Source organism: Mus musculus, chromosome 2 (genome assembly GCF_000001635.26).
Source record: "Mus musculus strain C57BL/6J chromosome 2, GRCm38.p6 C57BL/6J".
Taxonomy (NCBI): domain Eukaryota; kingdom Metazoa; phylum Chordata; class Mammalia; order Rodentia; family Muridae; genus Mus; species Mus musculus.
This window is the reverse complement of record NC_000068.7, coordinates 39,051,724-39,065,857: the sequence shown is the minus strand read 5'-3', so window position 1 is coordinate 39,065,857 and position 14,134 is coordinate 39,051,724. Positions and strand designations below refer to the sequence as shown.

Here is a 14,134-nt window from a genome sequence, read left to right as displayed (position 1 = left end):
GATTGAGAGGTGCCCGGTGTCGTTTTTTTGAGCATAGACTTTCCTGTAGCCCCAAAGCTGGCCCTGGGGTACCGCACGCCACGGGGCTCCTCCCTCTTCAGAAGGGAAGGTGCCGATCCAGGGCGGCCAGATTGCGGTGCCTCTCGCTGACGTGTCAGTGGCCGGCCAACACAGGTAGAGGTGCCCGCGCCCGGTAGCCGTTTCAGCCCAACGGCACAAGCACCCCCGCTTGCGCGCCGCTGAATCGCACACGGGCGCATGCGCGCGCTGAGAACCAAGCCGACGCGCTGCCACTTCCGGCGCGCGGCAAACGTGCGGTTCCGGGTCGGTGCTCGGCTCGTCGGCCTGAGGTGGGGGCCAAGCGCCCTCGAGAGTCCGCGGAGGCGTGGCTGCTCCCACACAGCAAGTGCACTACTGGAGTCCCTGGACGCAAGTAGGCCTCCCTCTCTCCCATGGCCTCCGGCGCTCTACCGCGAGGTGGGGACACAATGGACCCCAACCCAGGGCTGGGGACGGTGCCAGGGGACTCGGGGCGAAGGCTGCCCCCTTGGCCTGGGGGTCTGGAGCTGCCCTGCGCGACCTAAGCCAAGCCGCCACTCTTTTCAGGGGCGCAGTCTCCCTACTGTCAAACAGAGGTTGAGCCCCTCCCTTGGTTGACAGCCCTAGTAGGGCTGCGCCTCCAGAGCGAGCCAGAGGGAGTGGGATCCAAAACGCGGTGACCTGCACCTCTGAACCGTAACCATCTGTCAGAACTTTGCTGTCGTTCTAGCAACTTAGTGCGAGTAAGGGCTCAGGGACCAGACCACAAGCCTGACCAGCTGTGAGAATCGGCTGAAAACTAAATATTGTCACTGGGAAGCCGGCAACTAATTCGAGATGTTTTGCTCAGAACTCCTAGGGAGACATGAGTGTTGGCACCAGTGCTAGAAGAAATTCTTTCTGCTTAAAGGTGGAAATTCTTAGGCTGCCCACTGGGACTGAGGAGCGTCTCACTGACAGTAGTACAATAGTGGCCAGGTGTATTTGCCCACTTATTCAGCCCTGCCCCCCCCCCCTTCTTTTGTCCCTCTCCCGCTGAACGTTTTCATCCGGCACTTGAAATATCCAACCTATTTTATCTTTGTTTTTACACAGGGCAGTGACTTTGACCTCCATACTCTTTTAAATATAGTAGATAAGACAGGTGAGTACAGTGGTTTACAGATATTGGGGGTAAAGTTTTGAAGGATTTCATAGGCTTAATGGCTAACCTGAAGTGGTAAGGCGTCATCTGTCATCTTACAACAGAGTGTATCCTGCACAGACGTGAAAAGATAAGGTTGAAACAGAACAGTAGGAGTTTGCTTTATTTTGTTTTGTTTTGGTTTTTGTTTGGTTTTTTGTTGTTGTTGTTGTTGTTGTTGTTGTTGTTTTGGTTTTTCGAGACAGGGTTTCTCTGTGTAGCCCTGGCTGCTGTCTTCGAACTCTCTCTGTAAACCAGGCTGGCCTCGAACTCAGAAATCCGCCTGCCTCTGCCTCCCAAGGGCTGGGATTAAAGTCGTGAGCCACCACCACCCGGCCTGTTTTGTTTTTGAGACAAGATCTCACTATGCAGCCTTCCCTGGCTGACCTGGGGCTGTGTAGACTAGACTTGCCTTGAACTCACAGAGATCCTTTTGCCTCTGCACCACCATACCTGGCCCAGTAATGTTTTATATACCATTGAAGGAAAGAAATTTTGAATCTCATGTTAACTATCATATGGGAAGAAATTGTGGCTAGATGTAATATTATCAAGCACAAAGAAAATTAGACATTTCCACATGGGTGAGAAAAGTTAAAGAGCATCTGATAACTATAGTTAGTCTGGGTTCTTGGTCACTTTTTTCTATGTTGTAACTTTTCCCTCCTAGGAGGAAGCACCTGATTAAAAACCAGAGATTGAGTTGCATATTTTGTATCTTTTGACTTAAGGAAAAAAAAACACTAAATTCTTATTAAATATATTATTAGAAGAAAGATTTGAAACATTAAGTCATAATTACATGTTGTTGACCTGGAAATTTTTACATGTGCCATTGCTAAAACAAAAGGTTGAGGTTGATGAGTCAGCTCTGTGTCCAGACACTAGCCCTATATACTTAGCCATACAGTCCTGGCAGGTTATTCTGCCTCCTTCAGACCAGATGCCCTTATTCATACATGTAAGTGAAGCACCTGAGTGTTTCTAAATGTTTAATAATTATGTTCGTGTGTGTGTGTGTGTGTGTGTGTGTGTGTGTGTGTGTGTGTGTGTGCTTATTATGAAACCACTTTTGAAGCCTGAATCTGACAGCTATTTAACTTGGAGCTATCTCTTTCTTCTGATTTATAGATCTTGTGTTGCCAAAATTCTTTGGCCCACATTTAAGTGGGATGCAGCTAGCCTGGAGGTGTGAATGAATTTCATTCACTGAGAAGTCTAGGGGTTAGTTAACCCTGAAAGATATCCACACAGCAAAAATGTTTGCAAAACTAAAGAAGAAAATTGCAGAAGAGACTGCTGTTGCTCAGAGACCAGGCGGCACAACAAGGATCCCACGCTCTGTGAGCAAGGAGTCTGTGGCCTCCATGGGAGCTGACTCTGGAGATGATTTTGTAAGTGTCTTCTCGTTCTTTGAATGTTTGATAGAGTCAGTATATGTTTCCTAAGTACCCCTACAAGAAATCTTTCCAGTAAAAGTTTTTAGATTCTTTTGTGCTTTTTCTAGTTTATAGATGTAGAAAACTCTGCATCTCTCATCTTTCATTATTTTTTTTTTTTTACTCTGTGTAGCTCTGGCTGTCCTGGAACTCACTCTGTAGACCAGGTTGGCCTCGAACTCAGAAATCCACCTGCCTCTGCCTCCCAAGTGCTGAGATTGAAGGCATGCACCACCACTGCCCTGCTCATCTTTCATTCTTACTAGCCTTTGCTTTGTTATTTTTTATCCATTTTTCCCCTTATGTACTTTGTTTTTCCGTTTATATAACTTGTACATTTACATAGACTGATCCTCACTCCCTATCTCTGATCTAATTTTCTATTAAAATTTACATCTTGCCCTGTGCAATGATACATAACTTTAATCCCAGCACTTGAGAGGCAAAAGCAGATGGATCTTCTTGAGTTTGAGGCCAGCCTCATCTACAAAGCTAGTTCTACACAGAAAAATCCTGTCCCCACCCCCCCCAAAAAGCAAAAAATAAATAAATGAATAATGAATGAATGTATTATGTACATCTTGTTTTCTCCATAGGCACATAAATTTTAAGTCACTGTCTGTGAATTGTGGTCTTGAATTAGCCAGAGTGCAGTTTATTGGGAAAGTTGATGGAAAATTATCACTATGGATTCAGTATCCTATTTTGTTCATAAAGTGTGTGTGTGTGTGTGTGTTTGGTAGGATTTCACAGTATGCTGCTTTTATCAGAAAAGAGAATAGCTTGAGGATTATACTAACTTAAATGATTCTTTAAGGAATTTTAGTGCTTGACATATTCATATATATAAATATATATAACATAAAAGCAGGTTTATTCTCCAGGTCTGCGAGGAGAGAAAGCATGTAAAGAGCAATGTATATGTAAAGTGTAAGTCATGAAGCAAATCTAGTGCCCGTGTAAGAAGTAGAACGTTAATAATGCTGTTAACGCCACTTAGGTGCTACTTCCAAATTCCCCAACTGTGCCAGAAAGGCGGTAACCTAAACTTTGTGTTTATCATTTTCTTGCTTTATAAAATATTTAAACATTTATGTTTGAGCTCATAATTTATTATTTCTTTAACTCAACATTTTCCCAGAGTGCATCTTTGTTCCCTGAAGGGATGACTCACTTATTTTTACCTTTACTAAAATGTCACCATTTGAAAAGTCCGTGTTTTATCCTCCTTCTTCAGTGATTGACATTTGAACTGTTTCCATGGTCAGCTGAGTCTTCTCTTTTCTTCCTCTACCTGAATCCAGGTCGTATTACATGGTAAAAGCTATTAGGTTATTAGAGTGGAGCAATAAAATGACAAGATAAAGATTATCGTTGGCTCCTATAACAAACAGAACACGGGAATGGCTATTTGATCACCTCACTGAAGAATTTAGTTTTAATGCTGAGTTCTCAGCAGAAGGATCTGCTTTCCCTTCATGTTGATGATAAATGAAGTCTGTCATCTACAGTCTGTTCCAGCATAGAGACTGACTTGAATTTAGGGACTACGTGGCTTTGAGACTTTCCCAGTAACCTATTTGAATTTAAGTAATTATATAGTCTGATCCTCACTCCCTAGCTCTGATCGCTTATATCCAACAGTATATTTCTCTAAACAGACATCTTTCCTGTGTCATCTCTCATTCAAAGTGAGCAAATTGGACTCCTTAACTACAACTTTAAACGTGAAGTTTCATCTGCCCAAGTCCTTGAACAGAAGCCATAAAGGCTTTTTAGAACCCTCCTCCTTTTGTCTTTTTAGTGCATAATCAGTCAACAGCTATTTTGGATTCCATTTCCCAAATGTCTCTAAAACTCCCCTCTCTACTCCATCTATAAGACTGTTTACCTTTTACCCAAGATGCCTTTTTTCCTGGATAAAAGTCACCAATCTGGATGCCCTGTCTCAAGTAGCTGTTCCTCAATATAATCTTTAAAGTAAATCTATTCATGTCTCTTAATGCTTAAAACTCTGTAACTTTTTCCTCATTTCCAGCAACTCATTATTGTGGTATATAAACTGATGGTATTGTCATAGCTTACCTATCCAACTTGATCTTAATCAACTTTCTTACACCCTATACTAGATCCATATTTAATTTACTGAACTTTCTGAAACAAACAAAGTGCTTCCTGCCAAGAATTGTTTGCCTATTTTGTTTACTCTCTCTAGAATGTGTTGCTCTCTTTAATTCTGTGTTCTTGTGACAGATTCTTGGCTATCCTTTGGAGATTTTCCTCTCATGTTACTTCTAGAAAGCCCCTTGGGCCCTGGCCCTTTCCTTCTGAGTGTGGTGCATATTTTCTCTTTCCTCAGTAGTAGTGCCTGCTACTCTGAATTACTAGTGCTGACTCACTTGACAATTATTCCAACAAAACTAGGAGTTCTATGAAAGGCAATAAGGTGAAGCACTTAACTCACACAGGTCAGTTATGAAACCAAGACCTGGGCTTTATTTTCTTTTTCTCTTGAAACATGGTCTCACTTTGTAGGCCTGGTTGACCTCAGTCTCAAAGAGATCTCCTTGCCTCTGCTTCCTGAGGACTGGGATTAAAGACAGGTAACACCTCACCAAGCTAAATTTCATTCTTGCTGCATTATTACTGTGTGATAGTGGACAGATTCCTTCACTTTTCTTTGTTTAGTTCCCTTATCCGTGAAGCAGGAATATAAACTGGATCTATCTTTATTAAAGTATATGTCAGGGATCTCTCAAACCATCCCCTAGGCTGGGTGATATGCCAGGACTACTCAGTGTATATTTTCACTGACTGCCATCATCAGGGGAAAGATGGGAAAATTGCAACCCCTACAGATTATACTCTGTTCCCGAAGAACTGAGCTGTGACAATACTTGGAAAGTGTCTGCTGAGAGATGCTGTACACATGTGATGCACAGACATGCATGTAGGCAAAACACCCATACATCTAGGAAATATGCATTTCCTATAGAAATCCTATCGGGCCCAGTTCTTAGTAAGTGTTTCATAATCAGCCTCTGTTGTTGCTACTGCTGTTTTAGGAAAGCCTGTTTCACCACCGTTCCTAATGTTTAGCACAGTGCTATAGCCTAGGATCTCTTATTCACAGTAATAAAGCAACTTGTTCTGTTTGTGTCTCCCATGGCTCACCACCACTGTGGGCATTAGGAAGTAGAACCTTTGCGAGAGGAGTAAGTCAGGAGCCCTGGGTATTTAGGATTAGTGCCCTTATAAAAAGCTGCAGACATTGCCCCTCCATTTCTACCATGCAGGGTGCAACAAAAAGGTGCCCATCCATGAACTAAAAAGTAAGCCCTTACCAAACACTAAACTTTCCCTAGGTCCTGATCTTAGTGATCTCAAACTGCAGAACTAAGAAGTCCATTTCTGTCATCTCTAAGCTACCAATGTCCTCTGTTATAGAAGTGTAAACAGAGAAGACAACTAGGAGAAGATGGTGTGTAATAGGAGCAAATGTGTGGCAGCTTCTGCTCTGAGGACTGACAAATGCTGCTTTATGTACTCCTCATACAGCTCTGCAAGGTCAATACAAGTCACTGTCACAGTTCACCATAAGGGAAACAGTGTCCAGGGCATTTGGGTAATCAGACCAGGTTCTTACAGCTAAGAAGTGGTGAAGCTGAGACTTGAGCGCAGGTGCTATAACTCCACAGACTACTTTTTACCTGTCCTTGACACTGACCCTGAGAGGGGTAAGGCTCACTGGAAGAGCACTTCACTAATATATGTGAGGCCCTAGATTCAGTCCCCAGTACAGAATCTTTTTTTTTTTTAAAGATTTCTTTATTATTATATCTAAGTACATTGGAGCTGTCTTCAGACACCTAGAAGAGGGCATCAGATCTCATCATGGATGGTTGTGAGCCACCATGTGGTTGCTGGGATTTGAACTCAGGACCTTCAGAAGAGCAGTCAGTGCTCTTAACCGCTGAGCCATCTCTCCAGCCCCAGAATCTTTTTATAAGCACTAGGTGTCTAGGTTTACTCAGTACTAGACAAAAAAAGAAAAACTGGCTCCCAGTAAAGATTGAATGGCAAGTAACAGTTAAATAAATGTTTAAAATGGGTTGGAAATTGTTCATCCACCTATAAAACCATCATGGAGATAAACTGTAAAAACAGTATGAAAGATGAGGTATTATTAGTATGATTTTGAGTTTTGTTTGTTGTGGTAACAGAATTCTGCCTAAGTAGAAAAATACCATTCTTAGGAATGTATATTTGAGTTCAGAATGAAAGCTCCTGATGTCTATTATTTGAACCTCATCAAAATAAGAATTTAAGAAGCAAATATGAGAAAAACATTTGAGGGGCAAATGTAAAATGATTGCTAGGCCACTCTCTATACTTCTTTAATGTAGTTTTGAAAACTTTTATAGTAAAACCAAAGACTCAGGTGTCATCAGGGTGACACATACCTATACTCTTAGCATTTAGGAGGATAAGGAAGGAAGATCTTCAGTTCAAGGCCAGAGTGGGCCATATAGGAAAACACTGTCTAAATTTTCTTTTAGTATTTTAAATTTTGTTTACCTTCCCCCACATGTGTGTGTGTGTTGTGCATTAAATATACACATACACACACACACACACACATATATACAGGTATACTTACCTGTGTAAGCATATGTGGAGGCTAGAGGTCAACTTTGGGAATCTTCCTCTGTTGATCTCTACCTTTTATTTTATTTTATTTTGTCTTGTGTGTTTGTGTGTGCTTGTGGGTGCCTAGGTGCACACACAGGCAAAGGCGAACAGGAAACTGGCTATCTTCCTCTTGCTCCCTGACTTCTTTTAGAATGGGTCTCTCACTCAAAAAGAAATTCCTTTGAGCAATGCAGGTTGGCTAAGGAGTAATCCACTTGTCCTCCCCTAACATTGGGGATCAGGTGCATGCAGACATGTTTGGTATTTTTTCTAGGTGCTTAGAAATTCAACACCAGTCCTCATGCTTGTCTAGCAAGCACTCTTACCCACTGAGCCTGGAGCTCACCATTTTGTTATGGTATCTGCCTGTCTTCTCCCTCCCACACAGTGCAGAGGTTACAGGAATGTACCACCATGCCTGGCAGATCCAAACTTACATCTTTCTACAGCAGGTACTTTTTCCACTGAACCATCTCCCCAGCCCCTTTTTCAAAAAATATTTTGTAAGTAGCTGACAAAGTAGCAATCTTCCTTATGGCATTTCCCTACGTGCTTAGTTTTGTTTTACTCATCCCACCCCACCCTTCTTTCTTTCATCAGACGTCGTCGTCATAGTCGTAGTCGTAGTAGTGACAAGATAGGAATCTGAATATTCAAACTGGAGAGATGGCTTATTGGGTAAAGGCACTTGCTACAAGCCTCATTACTTAAGTTTGATCTCTGAGACCTATATGATAGATGAGAACCAACTCCTGAAAATGTCCTCTGACCTCTACACAAATGTACATACATACACATAAATAAATAAATGCCAGGGCTGGAGAGATGGCTCAGCGGTTAAGAGCACTGACTGCTCTTCCAAAGGTCCTGAGTTCAAATCCCAGCAACCACATGGTGGCTCACAACCATCTGTAATGAGATCTGATACCCTCTTCTGGTGTGTCTGAAGACAGCTACAGTATACTTACATATAATAAATAAATAAACCTTTAATAAATAAATAAATGCCAAAAATTTGAGGAAAAGGGGGTTAGAATATCAGCTAGGCATGATGACTTATGCCTGTAATATCGAAATTCAGGAAGTAATACAACCAAGTTCAAGTCCAGCCTGAACTACAGAATGAGACTTTGTCTCAAAACCAGAAAGAAACCTCTCCCCTTAAAGTAAACTATGTCTTAGCAGTAACAGATGATATCCAGAGTAATAGTAGTACACATAGACTTTTAAGTTTTGAGGTTTTTTGTATAACCCAGGCTATCCTCTAACTCAAAGAGATACACCACCTCTGCTTCCTGACCTGGGTGTTAAGGCCAGTGTCATCATGCCTGGTTTTCCATAAGTATTTTGTTTCTTTGCTTGCTTGTTTGTTTGCTTGCTTGCTTGTTTGTTTTGAGACAGAGTCTGACTGTCCTGGCTGTCCTAGAACAGCCTATGTAGACCAGGCTAGCCTTAAACTCAAAGATTCACCATCCTCTGCCTCCCAGTGCTAGAATTAAAGGTGTTTACCACCACACACAACTTTCCACAAGTTTTAAAATAATTGATTGTTGGGGAGGAAAGTAGATGCCTATTCATATATTGAACTATTGAATGCATGTTTTCTGTGAAAGTCTGATGTGTTTTGGAGATTTGGATTAATAACCTTTTGTTTTATAAAAGGGGATACTGAAGCTTTATCAATACAGGACAAAGTCTTAGCCATGCACAAGACTATGGTTCTTTGTTAAAAACCCCACTCCCTTTATTCCAGGAACTTAATCTTTAGAAGACAAAGTGATCTCTTTCTTTGTATTATGTTCTTGGTGTAATATGATCATAAGAGCTTAATTATTTTATACTATTAGATAAAGGACTACATTTATTGCAGTAGCTTACACCAGCATAGACTTACATGACATATACTTGTGTGACAGCACCTATGGCTTTCATGTCACTTCCACTTTACAGGTGGAGGAGAAAGGCCTCATTAGGAAGGCTTCAATGATTTAATCAGCTAAAATGTAATAAATATAAAGAAGAGGTGGGGCTGGTGAGATGGCTCAGCAGGTAAAAGCACTGACTGGTCTTCAGGAGGTCCTGAGTTAAAATCCTGGCAACCACATGGTGGCTCACAAACACCCATGGTGTTTCTGAAGTCAGTGTGTAGTAATAAATCTTTGGGCCAGAGCAAGCAGGGACTGAGTGAGCAGGGCCAACCAGAGCGAACAGAGATCCTAAAAATTCAGATCCCAACAACCACATGAAGGCTCACAACCATCTGTACAGCTACAGTGTACTCACATACATAAAATAAATAAATACAGGGCTAGAGAGTCACATGAACTGTTCTTCCCTTTCATCTGTCTCAACAGGCTTCCGATGGTAGCAGCTCCAGAGAAGATCTCTCATCCCAGCTTTTGAGAAGAAATGAACAGATACGGAAGTTAGAGGCCAGACTTTCTGGTATGTATTAAGAAACCATAAACAGCAAACATAGGCCTGCTATGAGCCTGCTTGATAGGGTATCTCTATAGTAACTTCCAGGTAACAGCTGAGCTCCTAGTCAAAAAGTTTTTTTTTAAAAGCATCTATTTTTCTGCTCCTGAAGTTTCTAGCCACAGATATAAAAAGTGTTTAAAGTTTATGTAAAGGATGGTATGGTGCTGCAGGCCTTTGATAATAGTACTTAGGGAGGCAGGAAGATTGTAAATTTAAGGCCAGCCTAGGCTACATAGCAAGTTGCTGGGGGGCGGGGTGGGGGGATTCAGAGAGATGGTTCAGAGGGTCGGTGGACCAGCTGCCAAGACTGACAACAGAGTTTGATCCCTGGGACCCAAATGGAGGAAAGAAAGGATCACCTTCTGAAAGCTTTCCTCTAATGCATGCATGTGCACAGAAAATTAAAAAAAAAACAAAAAACATGAAGTTTGAAGACTTTTACTTTTTTACAATGAGAAAAAAATGTAGAATAGATTTGGCCATGTTCCACCATTAGCATAGCTTACTTTTAGATGCAAAATTATAGGGACCACTCTCTATAGGCTAGGGAATGAGCAACAGATGTTGAATCCATGTGCTACAGATAAGTTTTGCTGCTGGGCTGCCACTTAGTGTAGCTCACATCACTCATGTGAGTCTTGCTCCAGGACTTGAGGCCATTTTTTCCTGATTTTCCTAACTTTATTATCTGCTTCTTTAGGAGGTGTAATTCTCATTACATCTCTGTCTTAGTCACTATACTACTGTTGCTGTGAAGAAACACCATGACCAAGGCAACTTTTAAAAAAGAAAGCATGTATTGGGGGCTTGCTTACAGTTTCAGAGGTTTAGTTTAGTCCATTTTTATCATGGTGGGAAGCATGATGATTGGCAACTGTGGTGCTAAAGAAGTAACAGAGACCTATATCCTGATGTGAAAGCAAAGAGACATCGGGCCTGGTGTAGGCTTCTGAACCTCAAAAGAACACACCCAGTGAGTGACACAGTCCCATCAACTAGGTCACATCTACTCCAGCAAGGCCATGCCTTCCAATCCCTCTAAAATAGGACCACTCCTTGGTGACTAAGCATTCAATTATATGAGCCCGTGGGAGCCATTCTTATTCAGTTCTTATGCTGTTCAGTTTAAATTTACATAGCTCCCATTATATCCTTTAACCAAACAAGGCATGTTCATACTAGAATTGTGAATTTTTATATATATATTTTTTGACAGTAGACATATTTTGATAGCTTCATCCTGTGAAGTGGTTCATGATTTATGTGTCTCCTTTTGTTCCTTGAATTTATGCCAATTTTTTTTTTTTGCGGGAAAACAGTAAAGTAAAATTATTTCACTGGATTGTATGTGAAATAAATTTGTATAGCTGTCAGAAGTCTATAGCATTATTCACACGATTGTTAATCATTTTTTCTTCAGGTTCAGCTTCTTGGGGTCAACAAAATAAGGCACACGGGTAGTGAATTCAAACTAAAATTCAGACCTAGCTCCAGACAGCCTGCTTAAAGTCAGCTGTTAGTATCTTGTACACCTATCCATAACATTGGTTGTTCTATCTTGATACCTGTAAAGAACACTAGTAGCAGAAGTGAAATAGCTATTCCTTAATGTTGGGAAGGCTCTTATAGTGTTAGTAAGTGCTTTTCCTGATACAGAAAGGAGAGTGAGTAGCCTTGACATTTATCAGTCCACTTAACATCTTAGGAATTGTCACTGGCCTTGTATGAGTACTCATTGCTGTGTGCCAAGCACTTAATGTATAGATTACTTTAATGTTTCCTTTGAAATATATGTAATTAGGCCCAATGTGTAATTAGGCAGTTTAATCCCAGCACTCAGGAGGCAGAGGCAGATGGATCTCTGAGCTTGAAGCCAACCTGGTCTACAGAGAAAGTTCCAGGACAGCCAGGGCTACACAGAGAAACCCTGTCTCCAAAAAAGAGAGAAATAAATATTATTAATACCAATTAATATATGAAGAAACTAATATTCCAGATCAGCAATTTACTTAAGATTCTTAGCTAAGAACTGACAAAGTTGAGATTTGAACTACTCTCTGCTTTCTCAAAGTGTTTTCTTTGGCACCTCAGATAATTCTTTCACCTCTGAGGTGACCTATGTCACTCAGTTCCTGTGGAGCACCTACCCCAATCTAGAAATTGAGCACCTATAGCATAAAGGCAGTTCTATGCTAAGGTGTTTGCTGTTCAGTTGTATGGTTGCAAGTGAGCTTTTAGTGATTACTCTTGATCTGGCATACTGCTAAAGGCAACAGGGAATGGGAACTTCTCAGTCACTGTTCTATTGCTATGTTGAGAGACCATGACCAAAGCAACTGTTACAAAAGAAAACATTTAATTGGGGGCTTCCTTACAGTTCCAGAAATTTAGTCCATTATTGTCTTAGCTGGGAGTGGCAGCGTGCAGGCAGTCACTGGAGTAGCTGAGAGTTATTATCCTGATCCATAGGCAGAGAGAGACAGATATACTGGCTTCACGTAGCTTTTGAAACCTCAAGCCCACCTCTTGTGATATACTACCAACAAGGCTCTACCTCCTAATCGTTCTAATCCTTTCAAATAGCCCCACTCCCTGATGACAAAGCATTCAAATATGTGTGCCTGTGGAAGCCATTCTTATTCGAAGCACCAAAGGGAAACTGAGATGTAGAATAGATGAATGGAGATGATGGTGGGTTTTTTATAGCAGGGCATTTCTGATGACCAGGCCTAGCCTAATTGTTCTCTGTCCAGGCTAAACAAACCTACCTGTGTGTACTCACTGTTTATTCCATGGAAAGTTTGTACTATTCCTGTTTGCCTGTGTCATTCATTGTTAATGGGAGGCTTTCTACCTAGCTTTTCTTAACAGGACTGGTATTCAGGTTAAGAAAATCATCATCATCTTCATTTATTTTTTTTTTGTTTGTTTAATTAACTTCCTTTCCTGATGTTTGTCCACGACTGGTATGTGCACCACCCTCCTCACCCAAGACTATGCTGAACAGGTCCGAAACTTGCAGAAGATAAAAGAGAAGCTTGAAATTGCATTAGAAAAACACCAGGATTGTACGTATTTTTTTTTCTGCTTTCTTTAATCTTTTCAGGCTTTAGCCTTTTAAATAAATTAGTATATTATTAAATGTACTCATTAGAACTCATATCTCTATTTTATAGTGTTCTTAATGAGATTGATGTGACATTTGACTGAAAGTGGTCAAGTATGAGCATATTTGTGTTGCTTTGTAGGCGTACTACTTAAGAGGGGATCATTCTGTACTCATCTCTATCTAGTTGACCCACTTACTGATTGCCCTTAGGTTTTAGTACAATCTAGTACCTGGCCCTCAGGTCTAATTTAGGAGAATATTTTCAACATAGTTTCATTACTGTTATATTGACTGTGGGGAAGCTCTGACATCACTATACCAGCAATAAAATGGACATACATTTTGTTAAATTACCCTAACCTATCCCAACTCGTGTTTTCCTGGGGTATTGTCATCCAAGAAAGGTGCTACAGGAAGTCAGAAGAAAACTAAAGAAAGCTTTTGTTTTGTTGTTGTTGTTGTTGTTGTTGTTGTTGTTGTTACTGGTTTTGATTTTTATTTTGTTTTTAATTCTGATGAAAAGGTAGTAGCTGTCACGTCACAGACGTTTTCTGCCCACCTACCTTAAGTGTTTGTCATGATACCATTCAAAAAGCTACTGTTTGATGTCTTTACTATTACAGAAAGCAAAAGTAAGGACTCAGAGCCTTACCAGGGCAAAGGGTTGTAGAAGCTTGAGTATTTCAGTGTCATAGTCCATTTCTGTGACCGTGCTTCTTTCATTTAGTGACATTGGTAAGCTACTCACATGAGCTTTCATCATGCTCTTTCTGAAGTATCTTCATGTCTCAAATAGAGCCTCTTTGTTAACAGCTTCCATGCGGAAATTTCAAGAACAGAATGAAACATTCCAAGCCAGCAGAGCCAAAATGGCAGAAGGACTGGCTTTGGCTTTAGCCAGGAAGGACCAGGTATTTAAATGTGGTACTGTCCAAGGCTCAGAAAAGATTTCCCTTAGGAACCCAACTTAAAAATCATGACACAGACCTGATAAAAGTCTATATTACCTAGAAGGAAAGGATTGCATATAAGTTCTTTAAGTATTCATTTGGCCTTTTCTTATGAAATCAGACTTGACAGTTTAATCATGAAATGTGTCCAGAATGTGAGAGAGTTATTCTCTGTGTATCTTTGTAAAATAGAAATGGAAATTGATGTATCCATAATCGACTAGTTAGCCTACAAAGATCT

The 14,134-nt window shown here is 40.9% G+C and overlaps 1 protein-coding gene across 7 annotated transcripts in view; it reads left to right on the top strand.

Annotated features, from left to right (window-relative positions):
* Positions 1-306: 306 nt before the first annotated feature.
* Positions 307-14,134, top strand: part of Golga1 (golgi autoantigen, golgin subfamily a, 1) — a 49,397-nt gene continuing 35,569 nt past the window's right edge. For 3 of the 7 annotated variants that reach the window (XR_866026.3, XR_001783203.2, XR_866025.3), the window contains exons 1-6: positions 307-477; positions 1,135-1,183; positions 2,354-2,616; positions 9,708-9,798; positions 12,828-12,902; positions 13,757-13,854. Coding sequence is in view for 3 of the 7 variants with exons in the window: in NM_029793.2 (NP_084069.1) it covers positions 2,482-2,616; positions 9,708-9,798; positions 12,828-12,902; positions 13,757-13,854 (399 nt within the window). In the remaining 4 variants the exon portion in view is untranslated. The remainder of the gene's footprint in view (positions 478-1,134; positions 1,184-2,353; positions 2,617-9,707; positions 9,799-12,827; positions 12,903-13,756; positions 13,855-14,134) is intronic. The other 4 variants (NR_110968.1, NM_029793.2, XM_030252197.1 and 1 more) reach the window with 3 other exon arrangements.